General features: G+C 63.6%; 4 protein-coding genes across 4 annotated transcripts in view; 2 read left to right on the forward strand and 2 right to left on the reverse strand.

Annotated features, from left to right (window-relative positions):
* Positions 1-368: 368 nt before the first annotated feature.
* On the forward strand, positions 369-1,605 carry PFL1_03554 (uncharacterized protein; the record flags this gene model as incomplete). The annotated part of the gene is made up of 4 exons (XM_007881074.1): positions 369-461; positions 550-718; positions 819-952; positions 1,063-1,605. The coding sequence occupies 4 exons, from the start codon at positions 369-371 to the stop codon at positions 1,603-1,605; spliced, it is 939 nt and encodes a 312-aa protein (XP_007879265.1).
* An 849-nt stretch (positions 1,606-2,454) lies between these two features.
* PFL1_03555 (uncharacterized protein) lies at positions 2,455-3,902 on the reverse strand (the record flags this gene model as incomplete). The annotated part of the gene is made up of 2 exons (XM_007881075.1): positions 2,455-3,576; positions 3,690-3,902. 2 exons carry the CDS (start codon positions 3,900-3,902, stop codon positions 2,455-2,457), a joined length of 1,335 nt encoding a protein of 444 aa, XP_007879266.1.
* Positions 3,903-15,514: 11,612 nt separating this feature from the next.
* PFL1_03556 (uncharacterized protein) lies at positions 15,515-17,946 on the forward strand (the record flags this gene model as incomplete). Its single annotated transcript, XM_007881076.1, has 5 exons — positions 15,515-16,349; positions 16,489-16,576; positions 16,690-16,744; positions 16,879-17,655; positions 17,770-17,946. 5 exons carry the CDS (start codon positions 15,515-15,517, stop codon positions 17,944-17,946), a joined length of 1,932 nt encoding a protein of 643 aa, XP_007879267.1.
* A 262-nt stretch (positions 17,947-18,208) lies between these two features.
* Positions 18,209-18,847, reverse strand: part of PFL1_03557 (uncharacterized protein) — a gene marked incomplete at both ends in the record, with an annotated part of 1,364 nt that continues 725 nt past the window's right edge. The window contains 2 exons of the mRNA XM_007881077.1: positions 18,209-18,259; positions 18,402-18,737. Of these exons, the coding sequence (XP_007879268.1) occupies positions 18,209-18,259; positions 18,402-18,737 (387 nt within the window). The remainder of the gene's footprint in view (positions 18,260-18,401; positions 18,738-18,847) is intronic.

An 18,847-nucleotide genomic window follows, 5' to 3' on the forward strand; every position in this document is an offset into this window, starting at 1 on the left:
AGAGCCGTCGGCCCGACCGAAGACTAGATCGACGCGCCTAGATCGGAGCGGTCCAGGAAGCTTGCAATGAGTGACAGGCCGGCTTTCGAAAAGAAAATCGCCCTTCTCGTGCGGGACAGATCCAGCTCCGCCTCTGGGCGGTGACAATCCAACTCGTGCGACAGATTCCACGGTGCTCGCCGGCTCGTGCGCACCCCGGCCCAACCGGCCTCCGACGGCGCCGACTTGAGGCCATCCTCACCGCGCTTGTCCAACCCTCGCTATGGCCACCACCACCATTCCTCTTCGCTCTCCCGGCAACCGAACAAAAGAGACCACCGTGGCAAAAGGAGAAAGCAATCGGGATCGAGAGAGTCGGAACAATAAAAATGTCGTCTGTCGAGCGCCACCACCCGTGGACGTGGGCCACGATCAAGCTGCGCATCTTTGCGTTCCTCTTCCGATGCCTCGTCTTTCCAAAGGTGAGCCAGTCGTCAGGGTGCTGCGGATGGCCTCGCATGACATTGCTGACATCCCCTTGGCGCGCTTGCATACCCACCGCAACGACAGCGAATCCACAACTACCGCAGCCGTAGGGCGGGACCCGGGGTCGAATTTGAGACCCTCTACGTACCCTCGCGGGACGATGGCCGCACCATCACCGTGGACCTGTACAAGCCAGAGGGCTCGGGCGCAAAGAAGCTGCCCGTGCATATCAACTGGCACGGATCCGGCTTTCGTGAGTGGAGCGGGCGAGGATGTTCGACGATACCACTTACGGAGCCAGGGTTTCTGATCTTGGTCCGCTGCCCTCGTTTGCCATCAATCTTCGCTCGCAGTGCTGCCGAGCCATGGAGAGGACGTCGACTTCGTCAAGCAAGGCGTTCTCAAGACCGGAGCAGCGTTCGCCGATGCCAACTACCGCAAGGCGCCCGCTCACCCCTTTCCGGCGCAGTCGAACGACGCCGAAGATGTGAGTGGTGTCGACGGCATCGGCCCATCTCATGTTGTCCTCATCCTCGCCCTCGCCGCCGCAAGCAACCGCTGACTTCTGCCATTGCTTGCGCTTGTCTGCTACTCCAGGTCGTCGCCTACTTCCTCTCCAAGCCCGAGGTCTACGACGTGAGCAAGGTCACCGTCGGTGGCTTCAGCGCCGGAGGCAGTCTAGCCCTCGGTGTAGCCACTCGATTCGGCCCCTCGCGCATCCGGGCTGCGGCGTGCATTTACCCGCCGTGCGACTTCACGGTCCCGATCGGCACCTCGCCCGTCGCATGTCCCAAGCCACGGTCCGGCTTCCCGCTCCCGCCGTGGATGAGCCGGCTGTTCAACGCGTGCTACATCCTTCCGGGCACCGACCGCGCCGACCCGCGCCTCAGCCCCATCAAGGCCGCCGCCTCCGACTTCCCCGACACCGTCTTTATCGCCTGCGGCAACGGCGATACGCTCTACGACGGCGGCAAGAGGACGATCGAGAAGCTCCAGAGGGACGGCCACAAGCGCGCAGAGTTTATGCACATCGAAAACGAGGGACACGGCTTTGACAAGATGGCGCGCCATCCCGAGTCGAAGCGCAACAAGCAGCAGATGTACGATCGGCTCTACCAGGTCATCCAGGAGAGCTGGTAGCGCCCGAGAGGTGAGTGCGCGAGCTGCTCCCGGCTTTCCGGCCTTCACAACGACAGCCTTTCAGTGACGGAAAGCAGGACGGCGTACGGCACCTGTCTAGAAAGTGTATTGCTAGATCTAGAGAGACGCCGGACACGATGGAAAGCAACCGTAGATCAGGCTATCACGTCCAAGGCGCTCGAGCACGTTTGTGACGAGGCAAAAGAGACGCAACAAGCAGGCCGAGATCACTCGGGGCGCAAGGAGAAGAAGCTTTTGCACTGTTTTGTTGTGATTCTGAATCCGCGAGGCAATGAGCGCGAGAACATTTGGGGTATACAGCAGGTGAGACTGGCTGGGCGCAAGAGGAGACTGTTATACAACGAGAACGAGGGATCAGAGAGACGGCGAGAGCGGGCCGCGACGTGCCCTGCAACTCTACGACAGAGGAGGGGCGCGTCCGTGAGCCACGAAAGGACCGAGGTTGGGGATCGGAGGGCGGGGACGAGGGAGCTAAAGAAGGACTGGTGGTGAGGCGCGAGGAGTGTGGAGTGGGGACAGGTCATGGATACAGCGTCGACGCAAGAAGGCGAAGGCAGGTTTGGATGGGGTGCGTGTCCGTTTCGTAGCTTGGTTCAAGGTTCGTTTTGAGGGGGGAAAGAAGGGGCGACGTGCCGGTATCCTGACCGGGAGATCGTTCAGCCGTGTGAAAGGACAGTGGGAGCCTCTGTGTGATACAGTAGTGGATGACGGTGCCGACTGAGAGGGAAGGGCAAATGCTGGATGACGGTGGGGGCCTTTGGGGGCGATGATGCAGTGACTCGATTGCGGTTGACGGTGAAAGGAGGATCGACGCGGTGGTGTTGCTTCTCAGAAGGCCCACTCGGTGGTGTTGACGGGCATCGCGCCGGGCGGTGCCATGTCAAAGGGCATGGCGCCCGAGAGCGACGAGGGCGTCGCCATGGTCGACGTCGCCGCGTCGAGCTGGAAGCTGGGCAGGTCGGGCAGGCCGAGCTGGAGGCTGGTGAAGGGCTCCTGCAGCTTGGACTCGACGGGGCCGTCGACGAGGCCGAGCTGGTTGTGTCCGAGGAGGGCAAACGACTCTTGGGGCGCGGCGGACATGCCGTTGCTGCCGTTGTTGAAGTCGAACAGGTCGCACGGCATCGGCTCGAGCGACTCGAGGAAGTTGGTGCACTTGAGCTGCTGCTCCTGCGGGCTGAGCATGCGGGTGGGCATGATGGGCGGGCCGAGGAAGTTGGTGTCGAACGTCTCGGAGCACGGCGTCGAGGGTGCCAGGCTGGCCGGCGTGCCGAGGTCCTGCATCATGGGGAAGGGCGACCGCACGTGCCGGGCCGACATGAGCGAGGGCGTCGATGCGGCCGACGACGACGACGAGGTGGCGTACATGGCCTCGGAAAAGTTGGCGACGAGCGGGCTGACCATGGGGCTGACAAACATGGGCTCGACCGAGAGCTGCTGCTGCGGCGGCGGCGGCGTCCACATGGGCTGCGACGATGGCGAGTAGAAGACGTCGTTGTCCTGCATCGGCGTGGCGTTGATGGTGAGGCCCGGGCTGATGATCCTGCGCATCGGCGTCGAGGTGAGGAGCGGCGGCGGCCGCGTCGGCGTGGCCGTGATGGGGGTGGACATGGCCGAGGCCGAGTGCTGGTAGTTGGGCTGCCTGGATGGCGTCAGCGGCACCTCGCCCCAGGTCCAGACGCCGTAGGGGCTCGACTGCGGCAGCACGTTGAGGTTCTCGATGTGGTGGAGCGGCTCCATGGGTCCGTTCATCGGCGCGCGGTAGTTGCTGTGGAAGGTGAGGGCGTGGAAGGATCCGTTGGCGAAGAAGCGGCTCTGGACGGGCTCGTCGTGCTGGTCGCAGTCGTAGGAGCAGGGGCCCGGCGGCACGGCCGAAGGGTGGCCGGCAGCCTCGGCAGATGCCTGCGAGCGCGCACACGTCGAGCAACGCGGTCGTGCTGCATCGCAACGGAGCTGTGTTTTGGAGTCGCCATGGTCGACGTGGAGCAAAGGGTAGAGACGAGACACGGTCAGAGACAAGCTCCCAGTCACCGGGATGCCCGAGTCGACGACGGCCAGCTGCTCACCTTTCGCCTTCTGCACGTGGCGCAGGCCATCTTGCGCTTGAGAATGGGGCCTTTGGCCTCCTTCTTCGCCTTGAGGTTCTCCTTGATGGCCTTGAGCTTGCTGGCGTTCTCCACGTCCCGGATGGCCGACTTGCCATCGGGCGAGCAACAGCGCTTGTGCGCCGAGCTCTCGGCCTTGACGGGCGTGGTGTTGAGACTGATGGGAGTCAACATGGCGGGCGAGTATGTGTCTGTGTGTGGGTTGGTGGACCGGTGGCCGCGAGTGGAAGCAGCAGGTGCGGACGGCGAAGACGATGAGGTCGGCGGGACTGAGGCTGGAAGGATGCTGGAGCGGTGTGCGAATGGGAGGCGCTTCGTCCGGGATGCTGCTGGATGGCGCTGGTCGTTTATATAGAAGGAAGAAAGGGGAGGATAGGGAGAAGTGCTTGGGATGGATGGTGAGGGCTGAAGGTGTCGGAGAAGCAGGTGGTATAAGAATGTTTCAGAGGAGGGAGGGGGGTTGAGGGGGTGACCGGGCCAGAGGTGACCGCTGATCCGTACAGCGGCGGAGGAGGGCGAGGACAGCCCAGGACGGCGGTCCAGGTACAGGGAGCGGCGGCGGCGGCGGCGAGGGCGGCAGCTAACGAGGCCGACCCTCAACCGAAAGACGGGCGCAGAGGAGCATGGACAGCAACGGGGGCAACGAGCAGCGAGCCAAGCAACGGAGCGCGGCCGGGTTGCTGTTGGACAGCGTCTGACAGGCGCAGGCCGCAGACGACGAGGGGCGGCGAATGGCGCACCAAACGAGAGAGCCAGTCTGTCTTTGGCAGGTACTGCCGAGGGAGACGAGGAGGCTTGGGTGAGGAGGAGGGAGAGGGACGAGCGGCGGCAGCGGCGGCGGCGGGGGCATTGTCTCAGGCTATGGCCGGCCGCCGTGGCTGGCAGGCAACCCGCACTGTATCGAAGCCTCGGAGGTTCGATGGCGTCGCGTGGCGGATCGTCGTCGCCGCCGCCGTCGAGGACGAGGACGAGAACGAGGATGAGGGCCAGGCACCGACCATCGGCGAGGGCGAGGGCAGAGGATCAACCGCTTTTCCCAGACCGGATACCACTTTGGCTGCGTGCGCGCTTGCGTTGGCCGAGGCGCTTCAAGGTCCGCCTGCGCCCGTTTCGAGCTTGCCAGAGAGAGGCTCGTGGCGTATCCATGAATGGCCACGAGCCACGAGGCTCCCCCGAACGAACCCTGCCTAGACCTGCCCTGGCTGCCACGACTTGCCATGGCCAGCGTGATGGCCGTGCTTGCCTGCTTGCCCTGCTTGCTCCTCGTTCCTGCCACGAACGCTTCCTGCAGAACCACGCTTCGCTCGCTTCGCTTGCCCTTTGCTTGCAAAGCTTGCGCTGCGTTGCCAGGTCCACCTGATTCCCGCTGCCAGTTCACCCCTGCCTATCCTTGGATACCGGTACCGCCCTTCCGATAGCGAGCCCCAAAGCGCCGGCGATGGTTTCTGAGGAGGCCTGGCTCTTCTATCGCCGCGGGCGAGCGATGGAGAAATCCGGGTGCGGACCTCGCCCGTCCGTGCCTGCGTTTCTGCCCTCCAGCTCAATTTCCTCGACGACTCGCCGGAGCCAGCCAGCAACAGTTTGTCGATGGCCTGCCTCTGGCTTCCTGCGGATCACTGGCTCCGTCCCAGACTCAGACTGCAAGTGCGCACGTCCGCTGCACGCACCTGAGCGCTGGGCCAGGGACCGGTCGGTAACCTCCCCCACGGCCTACACCGCACTTCGCCCTAGCCTCTTCCACCGCGTCTTTGCACGACGACCATGGACGGCCAGCAAAGAGACGAGGCTCCGACGCTGGCAGCGCTGATCGCACCGTGCCTCTATTCCCCTCGTCGGACATACCGCGATGCCGTTCATCGAGGCAGAGAGGCCGTCTCCGCCCGTGGCCCCAGCTGCCGTATCCGCCCCAGCCTGGATCCCACCCCTTCCCGCGCCCGTGTGAGCCTTCATTGCGGGCTGGGCGGGCTGGCGGCCTTGTCCGACCGCCTGGCGAGCATCGTCGATCAGGGCGTCCAATGCTGGCCTGCAAATCGGGCGTTTGAGCGTGCGAAGCGGAGGTCAAAGCAGCCCCGCGACGACTCGCGGGAACCGTGGCCTGTCCTGTCGTCGAGGTTGCAGCAGTGACACCGAGTCCGCCCGGCGGAAGCATGCCAGCAAGACGGTACAGCAAGATAGACTGCCCCTATCTGTGCGCAACGAGCAGGACGTACGAGGCTACAGCACGATTCAGTGGTGATAGGGGCTACAGGTGGACAGATACAGTGGCTCCGGGCCTCTGCAGCGGCGGCATTGGCAGCAGCAGGAGCGACCATCCGACCGCCAGGGACGTGCGTCGTTGCCAGACGCTGCAGCACTGTCCGTGCCCCTGCACAGCTGTATAGCTGTGTAACGAGGTAGAAGGTCTACCTATTATTGTGGGCTTGTTGCACCTGCCTGCCGTACAGAGTGCAACCATCTGGCAGCGATGTTTCTCGACGATTCCGTTGGTTCGAGAACGCAGTCTTGTCTGCTTTGGAACAGCGAGGCAAGCTCGGTTCGGGCGAGATGGCGCTTTTACCCAAGTTGCTGTGCGCGATGTCTACCGGCAGTAGGGAGCGAGAGTCTAGAGGACCGGCAAGCCGGGAGTCGTGGCGTGGAGCATGAAGTGTGGGAAGGATAGGCCTTGCTTCTAGGCCAACCCATCTCTGAGACGGGCGGGAGACGGCAGGGGTGGTGGTTTAGGGCCGCGGAGCATGGCGCCCGATTGGGAGCAGCAGGCAGGCCAGGCGAGGTCCGAACTAGCAAACGCCACGTCGTCCGAAGAGGCGTCCGCCTCGCTATTCATGGAGGACGCCACCTAGAGCCCCCTTGGGTACAAAAGACCTGAAGGATAATAATAAGAATGGGGTACAAAGCCGGCTGAAATTCCAAGGAAAATTTAAGGTTTGGAAGGCCGTGGTGCTAGCGGCCTTCGCCGGCCTACCAAAGGTGCACTAAACCTTGCTTGCCTCGACGCCATCGCGCCCGCCTCGCCCGATGATCTCCTCCGACCCTACACTGGTCCAGACGGCCCAGGCCCCCTCCTGCCATGACCTTGCTCGACCCCCTGACGATGCAGTGATACCAGACGAGCCCCTAAGGGCCCCAACAGGCAGCCCAGATGACAATGTTGCATGGTGCGATACTCTGCAGCGGGAAGGTCAGCGTAGCGGATCAGACCTTCAAACCGCCAAGAGACTCTCTGCTACAAGGTCCAGACAACCGTCCACATGTCGACGATGGAAGCCTGAACCCATTCGACAGCCGTTTTAGGACGCCTCGCGGTACGCCCGTACCGTAGCGGCGGGGCCTGGCCATGCTGGCTGGTGAGGGCCGTGGATCGAAGGCTGAGCGCCAGCGCGACGGGACTTGAGTAATTGACCGTCCCGGTCGTCGAGCGAGCCACCAGCCACAGCGATCGGGCGGGAAGCGCTCGGAATCCAGAGGCTAGGCTGGCGCGATCGAGGCTCCGCACATAGCCAACAGGTTGAGTGCGCGATCGAGGTCCACGCTCCAATAACGGGAAGAGCGCCGAACACATAGCAGCGAAGCACGTTTCGAGCCAGGACATGGCCAGCGTTGCAAGCTACAGTACGTGACGGGCACTGCGGCCCTCTTGACGTAGCCTCGGACCGAAGCTCTCAGCCGGACTAACTCTTCTCGAACGCCGCCCGATCGGGTCTACATACATCGGAACGGACGGCTGATGCTGTACATACCTACCTACCAGGCTGCAGTCCAGGCCGGCTGGGGCTCGACCGACCACGGCCAATCAAATGGGGTTGCTGACCTCGGAACGGACGGGAAGACGGTTTTGGCCGGTGAGCCGTAGAAGACTCGAACGGGCCAGACGATGCCCAGGACGGCATTCGCTCTGAGACTCTGACTTGGTCCTGTGCGCTGCCACCAATTCGCTCCATGCCAGCCTGTGCGAGGCTCCTAAGCGCACGACCAAGGTTGAAAGGCCGCAGGTGGACAAGGTTAGCGCTGGCCAAACGGCTCGCCGTGCTGGCATGGTTAGAATGGACCGAGGTCCAGACCGGCATGTGATGGGCTTCTGTACAAGCTCGACAATCGCTGTACTTAGTAAGCTTCACGAGCTCCCTGGCCGACGGGGCAAGGTTACAGCAGTGGTAGCAGGGACCACGATGGTCCACGGAGAAGAGGTGGCGAGAGGGGCAAGCTCGGTTCGGTTCTGCCACGTGGCTCCCACACGACCTTCGACCTCCGGACTGGCGATGGCCAGCCTTGCGGCGGCTGCGCTGCGCGTCGCAGCACTCGCAGGTCGAGCTGCAGCAAGTCGAGCTGGTGAGGCTGCGGCCTTTTCCTTTGCGGGCGGCGTTCAGTTTGCCTCTCACGTACGTACCGTCCATAGTTGCAACCCCGCCGTGTGCAGAGCGTGCGGGCGTGGACAGCACGAGGGACGTGCGAGGGGCTACCGTACCTAGCTGCCTACGCACAAAGCACAGCGGACACACGCACGGCACGGCAAGACGTACAGCCTGCAGCTGTGTTGTGCACAGGCTGATGGTCGGCCATCCAAACGAGCGCCTGCGACGGAGCACAGACAGCATGTTCGCAGCGTCGTCTGTGCGCGGCCCCAGGCACATCGGCATATGCCGGTTGGAGGGCCGCTTGACGAGAGGCAAGGACGTGCGCTGGCAGTCTCCGAGTGCAGCGGAAGCCAATCGGCAGGCAGGTACGTAGCTGCGTTGTACCGCGTTGCCAGCATGCCTTCGACGAGATCGAAGGTACGAGATCGCGTGCGTCTACCTTTGAACCGCTGCCAGCGGGTATCACGGTTGGAGCGCTCAGACAGCTCGGCAAGGCAGCGTATGTGGCAACCTCGCTGGCACCGGCGGAAGCAAGTCCAGGCCAGGCCAGACTGAGAGGCTATTCTGGGACACCGTACGCCAACCAGCGCGACAAGCAGTCAGAGGTTCGGGCAAGCCGGTCCCTCATGCCGGCACGGCGGTCCAGTTGACGCCGGCGGCGTCCAACGGTTCGGCTTCTCGATCAGGCAGGCAAGAACTGGAGGTACCGGTATGTAGCTGGCCGTGGGACACCCGATCGAAGCCACGATGCGTGGATCGAGTGCGGGCGAGCGGTGGACCCATGTGGGGACGCGAGAAACTGGAAATCGATCCCGTCCCTGCTGCGGCCATCGTCGCCCGATCAGGCACGAGCCGTGGATGATGTCGGTGGTGGTGCCTGAGCAGAGCAGTGGAGTTCTGCGTTTTGCGGCCGCGGTGGCGATGCGTGGCTTTTTCGGGCGGCCGAGCCGTCCCCGAGCCGTGCGTGGTCCCGCAGTACAGATACTGTAGCGGCGGCGGCGGCGGCGGCCGTAGGCGGTCAAGGCCTGGCGAAGGGGCAAATAGAGGCGAAGGCGACGGCGACGGCATTATTAACCGACAAACAGACGCCCCGCCCTTGTGCCTCGGTTGGCAACCGAGACGTATCGAAGCCCAACCTCGCTTGGATGCTGCGTCGTTACGTTCCCCTTCCCCACCCGAACCCTGGGGTCAAAGCCTGTCGACTCGTCGAGGCTGAGCCATCCATCCTGTCCTATCCTCTTGTCGTCGCGGGTCGTCGTCGCAAGTCAAGTCGAGCGACATCGAGAGGTCTACGAGGAGTGAGCCATGTAGGTACTTGCCCCATACACCATGCCCACGACCTTTCCTAGCGCTCGAGTGCAACATCCCTCGGCGGTCGATGTAGGATGATCGGGCACCGCATGGGCACCGCCGTCGGACCTGGGACGAGTGCCCGAGCTGCTGCTGGGAGCAGGATGGTCAGCCCGCGACGTCGTGCGCTAGACATCCGTCGCCTCGGACTTGTTCTCCGAGCCATCCGAGCGCATCCTCCATGTCCACGCATGGCTGCATCGACAGGGGCCGACTGTAGCAGCGGCGGTCCTTCCGTCTGGGTCCGAGCCTCTTCGCATCAACACGCACTCGGAAGGGGGCGGAGCGTAAAGCTCGCTCGCTGCTGCGGACCCACGCCCGTTAGGCAGGATTCCTCTTTCGCTCCGCCCATTCTAGTTTGTATTTGTTGGAGGGCGTTTGCAGGACGTCGGTATGCTCTCTGTATTGTTCGCCCTCGACCCTCGGCTATTTGCCCCTCTGGTCCGACCATTGTGCCTCTGCTCGCCGCGGTGGGCAATCCTGCGGTAAGCAGCTGCCTTTTAGCATTAGGATCAGCCAGGATCACAAGAAGACGCCCGATGCCACGGTCGTCTTCGCTGCGGCTGGAAGCAAGACGCCTTCGCCCTGTCCGCCTACGGTACCTGGCCTTTGCAGCCGTATCGATGCTGCACACGAGTGCAGGTGCTCGCCGACGAGCCGATCTGGTCCGCGGGCGGCCACCAAGAAGGCAGCCATTGGAGCGCTCGCGTGGGAAGGCAAGGGACGGTCCTTGCCCTCGGCCAGGCCCCCGAAGGGCATCAAATTGGGTGCCTGACTTCTGCCCCAGGCTTACCGTACCAGAGGGTGCTCGCTTCTCTTGGAACCGATCAATGGCAGGACCGAGGCGGGCTCACCTTGCCGTGGGTCCTTTTGGGCGCGGAAGAGGTCGATCCGCTGCGAAGCTTGCTTCATCGGGCAGCGAGGGCCAGCAAGCCACCGTGGAGGGTGCAGCGGATGGAGGGATCGGCAAACGCTGCTCGCAGCGGCGGAGTCGTGGTGGTGTGGGACCAAGAGGCGGCCCTGCGGTACCTCGCTCGCTGCTTTTTGGGTGTTACAAATTGCCCGCACGGGCAGGCGGCCCGCCAGGGTCCTGGCTGCAGCACCGGAATGGCAGGTGGAGCCAGCCAGGCCACGCAGGGCAGCACAGCTAGGGCAGGGCATGGGTGGTGTGTGAGAAGAGGCTGGCCGGTGCGGGTGTCGGGCCGCGAAACTTTCTCGGGTTGCCCAAGCCTCCGCGGTCTTCCAAGCAAGCCAAGTCTGCTTGCATTCTGCCTTTCTGCCCTGGCTGGCTGGCTGGCTGGCTGGCTGGCTGGCTGCCTAAGGGCGCCGGCTGCAGCGGCCCGGGTTCCGCTCTGGCTTCCGCCCTCGCCTATGCCACCGGCTCTGCCGGCTGCGCCCTGGCCCGGGCTGGCTTCCCCGGTCCAGCGTCGTCCTGTCGTCTCAGCCGCTGGGCCATCGCTGCCTTCTTAGCTAACCGCCATCCCATCTCTTGCCCCTTTAATCAGCCCCTTTCTCGACGACTGGTCTCGAAGCCAATCCTTGCTTTGGAACTGCCGCGTCAAAGGAGCCCGTTGGCACCATATCTGATCTTCATTGGACTGCTCAATGTGACTCCGATGGGCTGCTCAAGCTCGTCAAGAGAAGCGCACGGTCGTAAGGACGGAGAGGGACGCTATGGATCGGAGTGTCGGCTCGCCTTTCCCGCCTCGGATTGAGCTCGATGCGCAGCAGATAGGGCAACCCGGGCCTTTGCGAGCACTGTACGCGTCCCGATCGAGCTCACTCGTCCTCCAGGACGAGAAGCGACCTGTTTCTGTTGGGCCGCGCAACGACCGGTCTCAGCTAGTCTCTCGCGCTCCCTCCTTCTCGCAGCGGATTCTTTAGACGTGGATTCGGAGCCAGACGGTCGAGCAGCTTCGCCAGGAATGTCGTGCTCTGAGGACTCCGGCTCGACGAGAGCGCGGCTGTGCGTGTCGGATCTCTCCTCGTCCGCAGCCAGCGAGGGAACCTGACGACAGCGCGGCAAGCATCCCACTCATTGGGCGCTGCAGAGACGCCGTCACCGCCGCCATCGCTGCGCGATCCCGTCTCGGTAGGGCCTGACTCGGGCTGGGCTAATCGCCCTGTCTTGTCGCAACGCGGGCGGGGCGGATCGGCTTGCTCGCGCAGCCCCAGCCGGACGCGGTATGGATCATAAGCCGCCGGGTGCTGCAATCGCCGTCGCTGCTCGGCTCCCGAGGCTGAACGTATGTCCTGACCGTGGCTCTTTCGGCCCGGGTGATCCTCGGGGCCGTCGCGGGGCAGGGAACGGGGTAGGCAGGCCGCCATCGGAACAGGTATCGGCGAATGGAAATTGCTGCAGCCTCACGGGTGTCGGCAAAGGGAAGGAGGCAATGAGGTAGGTCGGGGAGCCTCAGGGGAGAGGGGTCTGGATGGCGGAAGTGTGCGAGGTAGGACCTCCGCCTCTGCAAAAGAGCAATATCGAGGCGGATGTCAAATTCGCCTGGGCTGGCGGCGGCGACCTTGCCCAGGAGGGAGCCCGCACGGTCGACGCCATCGACTTCCAATCGCCGTCCAATCTGTCCCGCAGAGATACCGTACCTAGAGCGGTGAGACCTAATTGGCATCCTGAGCGCTAGACCAGCACAGGACACGTCGACCCCAGAATAACACGACTCCCAATCCTGAGACACACACACGAGCTCCCTGATCGGCGAACGCGTGAAGCCCGTCGTGCCTGCGCCGCCAGCCTGCCGCTCGTGAGCTGTGGCAATATAGCGAAGAGGTTCACCCGCTACTCCGCCACTTCATTGGCCTGTCCTGTCATTTCCAGCGGCGAGATAGAGTCACAGGTGGCGCAATCACTCTATGGCAGACATCGGGGTCCGGGGTTGCGCTCTTTCATCGTGCCGCGCGGACAGCCTCGCAGCTTGAGCTGCTGGCCTGAGCACTCTCATCTCGTACCTGCCGTTCCTGTGGCCTAGTAGATGATGCTATTTCCGGACCAGCAAGGCCAGCCTATGCCTCCTGCCCCGCAGTCGCATGGTCCGTCTGCCCGATCTCGACCGGCAGTGAGCGTGGCGCGGGTTGCTCGGTGATATAGTTGCCCGTCGTCGACAGGCCGCTCCTCCTGCGATCTCGTTCAAAATGGGTCGCTCTTACTGCTGGCTCCTGAGTACCAGCCTCACTCATATGGTATCCTTGCGAGCTATACAGGCGCGGTCGAGTCTATGCAAGAGTCGCCAGGTACTGCGGCACCGACCACTCTGATATATCCTTAAAGTGCCCTTTCTCCCGCTCGACGAGCCAGATTTCTCGTGACATTGAGATAGACCTACATTTACCTGGCATCTCTTGCAGCGCTACTTATTGGGCACTCATCAGCTTGCCTATATGGCATGGTCGGCTGTGCAGTCGTTGCTGTCTTGATCTGCTTACTGCTGTCGTTCGGAGCTACATGCAAACCCGTCAGGACGAGGTGGCGCTAGCCATTCGAGCAGCCATTTTTGTCTTGATTTCCGCGTCGCATTTCCCAGCCTCGCCTTTGCCTTGCTTTACGGACTTCTCGGTCGAGATGTAGATTCATGACACATGCCAAGCGATCCTTACGCCACCATCCTGCCATCCCTCGCGGCGACCATGGGCGAATGACGCTTTTACTCGCCAGTTGTGTCAACCGGCGGTGCGACTATGAGCCGAAGGTGCCCCAGCGATCATGCTTCGAGAGGGGCCTGGGTCGATGCCAACCAGACCTCGCATCTGCACAACTTGGGCGTCGCCCGAACGACCGTATATCGAGGTGATGACAGACCGACTCTCGTCGCTGCTGGTCCCTGGGCTCGCACGCACTGCCATACGTGTCATCTCCGCGTGCTCGACGCGGATAATGCTCTTGTAGGTGAGGATGTGGCGAGCCGCCCGCGACACCAAGACCGGTGAGCCTACTCGTACCGCCAGCACGCCACGCTATGCCCGCACTCAGTGAACTCTGTGCAGTACGGGAGCGCACATTTGCCACCTATACCTGCCAACGCCATGGGTGGATCGACACACCGACGATCGTGGCAAGGCACGCCTTGGACAATGGTCCTCGGGCTCTACAGTAACAACAGGTCCGTTCGGACTCGTTGCCTGACCTTGGCGGCTCTGCCTCCCGTGCGTGCTTGTCTGCTTCGTTCAGCTTTCCTCAAAGGAACTGCCTGCCTGCCTGTCGGAGGAAGACCCTGGTCGGTGCTCCGCTCTCAAAAACGTGGACGCGTGCGTGGGACCAACATTTCGACTCGCGTCCATCGAGATGTGCATCGTCCGCATATCCACCCGTACCTTAGTCGTGACAGATGTGGTTTTTGCTGCTCACACCTGGCCACAGCCTACTGCTCAATGGCCGCCGCCACGAGGTGCCAGACCGAGCCTCAAAGGCGCAGGTACGGGACCAGGAGGGACCGCCGCGCAGAGGACGCGATACATAACCGTACTGGCCGACATGCAGCCAGAGCGGTACACGACAGCATGGTGTCACTACTGGTACTGCGCACAAAATTCTCGCGGCTTGCCTCGGGGATGGCGATGTGTAGAATCAGGGAAGCTGGGCTGGGCCAAGGACCCGAATCCGTCGTGACCGGCGATTGAAGGGCGCTGTGGACCTGGCAGAACGGCGACGTCCGTTGCCGTCCCACTTCCGTCGGCCGAAGGAGGTGTCCTCTCTGCACAGCGGCCAGGTGTCCACACTACCGGCTTGGGAACCGGCAACGACATCCGCGATGCACAGACGAGGCCGACCTTGATAGACATACCGACCGCAAGCTCGGACCCCAGAGCAGTCTCTGGCAGTGGGTGCCCTCAGCGTGGCGGCGCGATATCCGGCAACACTCTGCAAGCAAGTCGCGACGAAAGCGGCAGGTACCGATCCGGCGGATGAAGCTGCTGGACGCTCGGCGCAGCTCACCTGGCTATGGGCTGAGACATGCTGATCTCCTGGAAGTTTGGATACTGTAGCGGCCAGGAAGGCAGGCGCGGGAGTGAATCAAAGTGGCACGGTACGTACGCCAGAGTACTCTGGACCTCGACCGACCGTTTTGCGGCCCTCACTGGTCCGCCGCGAGCCATCCTGCTTGAACCCACCTACGGCGGAGGTCGCGACCGCAGCATCAGCGGTGCTGGCGCGACGAGATGGACGGCTAATTCACCTTGGCGAGATGGCCGGCCAAGGGTCGGATTTGGGCACGGCCAACCCTGCTTTGACCGCAATCAGTGACCCCAGCGCACCACGCTCCATCTCCAACTGATGCGGGGGCCGAAGTACAGGTAACATCGTGGCCCTGGTCGGCGGGGGACACCAGCGCGTGCTTCCGCCATGGCAGCAGGGGCCACAAGACGGCGCATCCATCGGCGACCCACTCAAGCAGGCGGGTAGGCCGCCCGCAACACGTTTCGCATCGCGGCCTCGGAGCAAGAGTTGCACCGCAGAGGAGGCCAGCAGGCCTGAGAGACAGGCAGAAGACCAAGGCCAGGTACGGGCGGCTCAAGCGCGTCTGGGGTGGGTCGTTGTGGCCGAATCGGGGCAGGTCTTTGCTGGCAGCCCGCCTCCCGATGGTCGGCCAATTGCGCGGCCAAAAAAAAAGAGCGCGGGACACGGACATGCCGAGGGCTGTCGCACCCGAGCCGAGGGCCTCGGACCACCTTGCTCCATGACCGCTTAGACGCTGAGGGGAGAGGCAGGCAGGTGGCCATCGGACCCACCGGCCGAAGGACGTCGCAAGCATCGTCCTGATACGGGCTGGCAGGAAGGCAGGGGGCAGATGGATCGAGGCGAGGAGACGATGGCGAGACCTGATGTGCGCGCAGGAGGCGGCGACGAGGGCATCAGCCTTAAGGAGCGACCAGTGCGCCGCCCGCTGTCCTTGGCTCTCGACTCCACATCGTCGGATCCTCGTACGTCTTCCATTCGCTCCCCGCCTCACCCGTCGGACCGCTCCGCTGCAACCGCTCTGCCAAGTGATCACTACTACCTCTCGTCGCCGCCGGCCATCGCAAACGACGCTGCAGCCAAAGGAGCAGAAGCACACTCGACGAAAAGACACCGCCATGGTTGAAAAGGCTGCTTCCACTGCCGGCCTTCTTGGCCACGCCGAGCCCGCGGCATCGGCCCGCGCTCCGCGACGCGGCGGCTTCAACGCCGTGGTCAAGGCCATCCTGGTCTCGGCCTGCACCGCCATCTTTGTTGGATCGGCCGTGCTCCTCTGCTCCTCGCACGGATCGACCGACGAGCTGTACTTTGCTCTCGGAAGGTACCTCGATGTGCCCCAGCCCTCGCACCTGACCGCCTCGTGCCCGCAGCAGCAGCCCTACCAGCCCAAGGGTGAGCCCGCCTCGGTCGCCCTCGACGTCCTCGCCGACCGCCTCAGCAAGGCCATCCAGATCGACACCACCGTCGGCGACAACTGGCCCAGCCCAAAGGACGACCCGGAGAGGTGGCGCGCCTTTGACAAGTTTGCAGACTACCTCCGCACCTCTTTCCCGCGCGCCCACGAGCGCCTCGAGCTCGAGAAGATCAACGAGCATGGCCTCTTGTACACCTGGAAGGGCTCCCAGGGCGACCTCAAGCCCCTCCTCATGATGGCCCACCAGGACGTGGTCCCCGTCAACCCCGAGACGCTCGGCCAGTGGGTCCACCCTCCTTTTGACGGCTACATTGACCGCGACAACCAGACCGTCTGGGGCCGCGGCGCCACCGACTGCAAGTCATGGCTGGTCAGCATCATGTCGACCGTCGAGGCCATGCTCGAGCGTGGCTTCGAGCCCAAGAGGACCATCCTGTTCAGCTTCGGCTTCGACGAGGAGAGCAACGGCCCCCAGGGCGCCGCCCACCTCTCGGCCCGGATCGAGGAGGTCTGGGGCAGGGACAGCATTGCCATGCTGGGTGAGTGACTGGAACGCCCCGCATGCTACATACCGGGAGGGAAGGCGATGGTCGCCGAGACTTGGCGTTGACACTGTTGCACCCCCACGGCCGCCTCCACCATTGTCGGATCACGTTTGCCGTCGCGGAACGAAAACAGTCGACGAGGGCAACCCGATCCTTTCGGCTTCCGACCCCATGGCGCCCGGCATCAGCGTTGCGCTGCCTGGCGTCGAAGAAAAGGGACTGTGAGTAGTTTCTAGGGTCTAGCGTGATTCCCGAGCCAGCACGGGCTCGATTGGCCGGCGGGAGCTGACCTGGCCACGTTGCCCTCTCGACTCCGATGCCGGCCATCCACCAGGCTCGACATTGAGGTCACGATCGAGACGTCGGGCGGGCACTCCTCCGCTCCTCCGGTAAGTTATTCGTGGCTTTTGATTTTCGCCGCCCGCCACCACGGCCCGAGTGGTGTATTGAAGGCCCGCCGCTTTTGTTCCCATGTGTCTTGGCCGCCCTCTCATCCTCGCGCTGGCCTTCATGGATGCAACAGCCTCACACGTCCATCGGACTCGTTTCGCGCGCCGTTGCCGCTCTCGAGGACGCCCGCGACCGCCTCGAGGCCGACCACCTGATCGACCACAGCGCCTCGCTCACCTTCCTCCAGTGCATCCGCGACGCCCCCGGGTTCCCTCCCAACCTGCGGACCGCGCTTAAGGACCTGGACTGGGCGTCGCGATCTTCCATCTTTGGCGACGCCTCGGCCATCGCGTCCTTGCCGCTCCCGTCGGGCATCGACGCGCTGGCCGCCAGCACCATCGGCCGCATCCTCGACCGAGGCAAGAACCGCAGGATCCGTCGGGCCAAGGAGCGCATCGTGCACGCCATGCCCGACCAGCTGCGCGTGCCCTTCCTCACCACGACCGCCGCCGACGTCATCCACGGCGGCGTCAAGCTCAATGCGCTCCCCGAGTCGGCGTCGGCCTTCCTCGACCACCGCATCGCGTCGTCGAGCGGCATCGACAAGCTGCACAAGCACTACATCAAGACCCTCACGCCCCTCGCCCGCGAGCACGGCCTGTCGTTTGAGGCGTTTGGCAACGCCGTCAACGTCACTGGAGGCGCGGCCGGCTCGCAGGGCAAGCTGACGATCAAGCACCTCCGCCAGGGCTTTGAGCCCGCGCCCAACACGCCGCTCGTCGGCGACGAGGCCGCCCCCTGGAACCTCTTCTCGAGCATCATCCGCTCGACGTGGAAGAACGAGGACGGCTCGCCCGTCCTCGTCGCGCCCTCGATGATGCAGGGCAACACCGACTCCCGCTACTTTAACGTGAGTGCTTCAGGCCAGCCGGCACCGCCTTGCGTTGTACGAGTGCGCATCCGGTCATGGACTGACGCGCGCCCCTTTTGCTCCTCGTTGAATGGTTGATGGCAAATGCTGCAGAACCTCACCAAGCACATTTTCCGCTTCGGACCCAACACGGTCATGGCCGACAAGACGGGCCTGGGCGCCATGACGGGCGTGCACACGATCAACGAGCACTTTGCCATCCAGGGTCTGGGCGATGCCGTGCGCTTCTACTCGACCCTCTTCCAGGCCGTTGGCGACGAGAAGCTCTGATGCGCCGAGCGTCCGCCCAGCCCCGCCGTTGGTCGAGCGAGACTGACTGGCGTGTTCCTCGCTCGACACGCACAAGGGCAGCCGTGGAGGCGGCTAGCTGCCCCCGCTTGAGTCCGCAGGATATGCATGTTCCGTTTCCTTCCGATGTAGTCAGCTGGCTAGGTAACAGCAATGTATGAGGCGCGAAGCAAAGAAAGCGACAACCTCTCCGCATCGCGCGGGTCTCGCATCTCGTAACCTGCCCTACTGTGTGCCTTCCGGTCTACAGCTTTGCCTGGGCCTTTGCCGGGTTGAACCACCTGGGCGCCCGTTTCTGAGCCCATGAAGATGGCCAGGAGCAAGGGGGGGGAGTGCGAGACCACACGGCCATCGCGAGTCAGTCTCGGACTTGCCACAAAGGATCCAACGCAGCGGGCGGGTAGACGAAGGGGGACAGGGGCTCGGGGCAGACTCACGTTCTTAAAGGCCTCGAGGCCCTCTGCGATGTTCTGGCCGACGTTGAGGAGGCGGCTCCTCTCTCCCTGGACGCCGGCGCGGGCCGAAGCGTCAATGTCGTCGCCGGCGGCGTCGCGTGCGAGGACGAGGGCCTCCTTTGTGGCAAAGAGGCTGTCCGGGCTGTTTTCGGTCATCTGCCTTGCGAGGTCGAGGGCGACGGCCTCGACGGCCTTTTGGCCTTCGTCGATGGGCGCCGACTTTTCGACGGGCACCAGGCGGTTGATCATGTTGTACCGGTCGTGGGCCTCCTGCGCGGTGATGGTGTGGCCGAGCAGGAGGAGCTCCGAGGCTCGTTGCTGGGCGGTGAAGAAAGGGAGGGGGGGGGGGGGGGGAACGAGTGGACGGAGATCAGCGACGTGGGACGCAGGTGTCAAGTGCCGGGTGCGTCGGTGCGGACAGGGAAAGG

Source organism: Pseudozyma flocculosa, assembly GCF_000417875.1.
Source record: "Pseudozyma flocculosa PF-1 unplaced genomic scaffold scaffold00011, whole genome shotgun sequence".
Taxonomy (NCBI): Eukaryota; Fungi; Basidiomycota; class Ustilaginomycetes; order Ustilaginales; family Ustilaginaceae; genus Pseudozyma; species Pseudozyma flocculosa.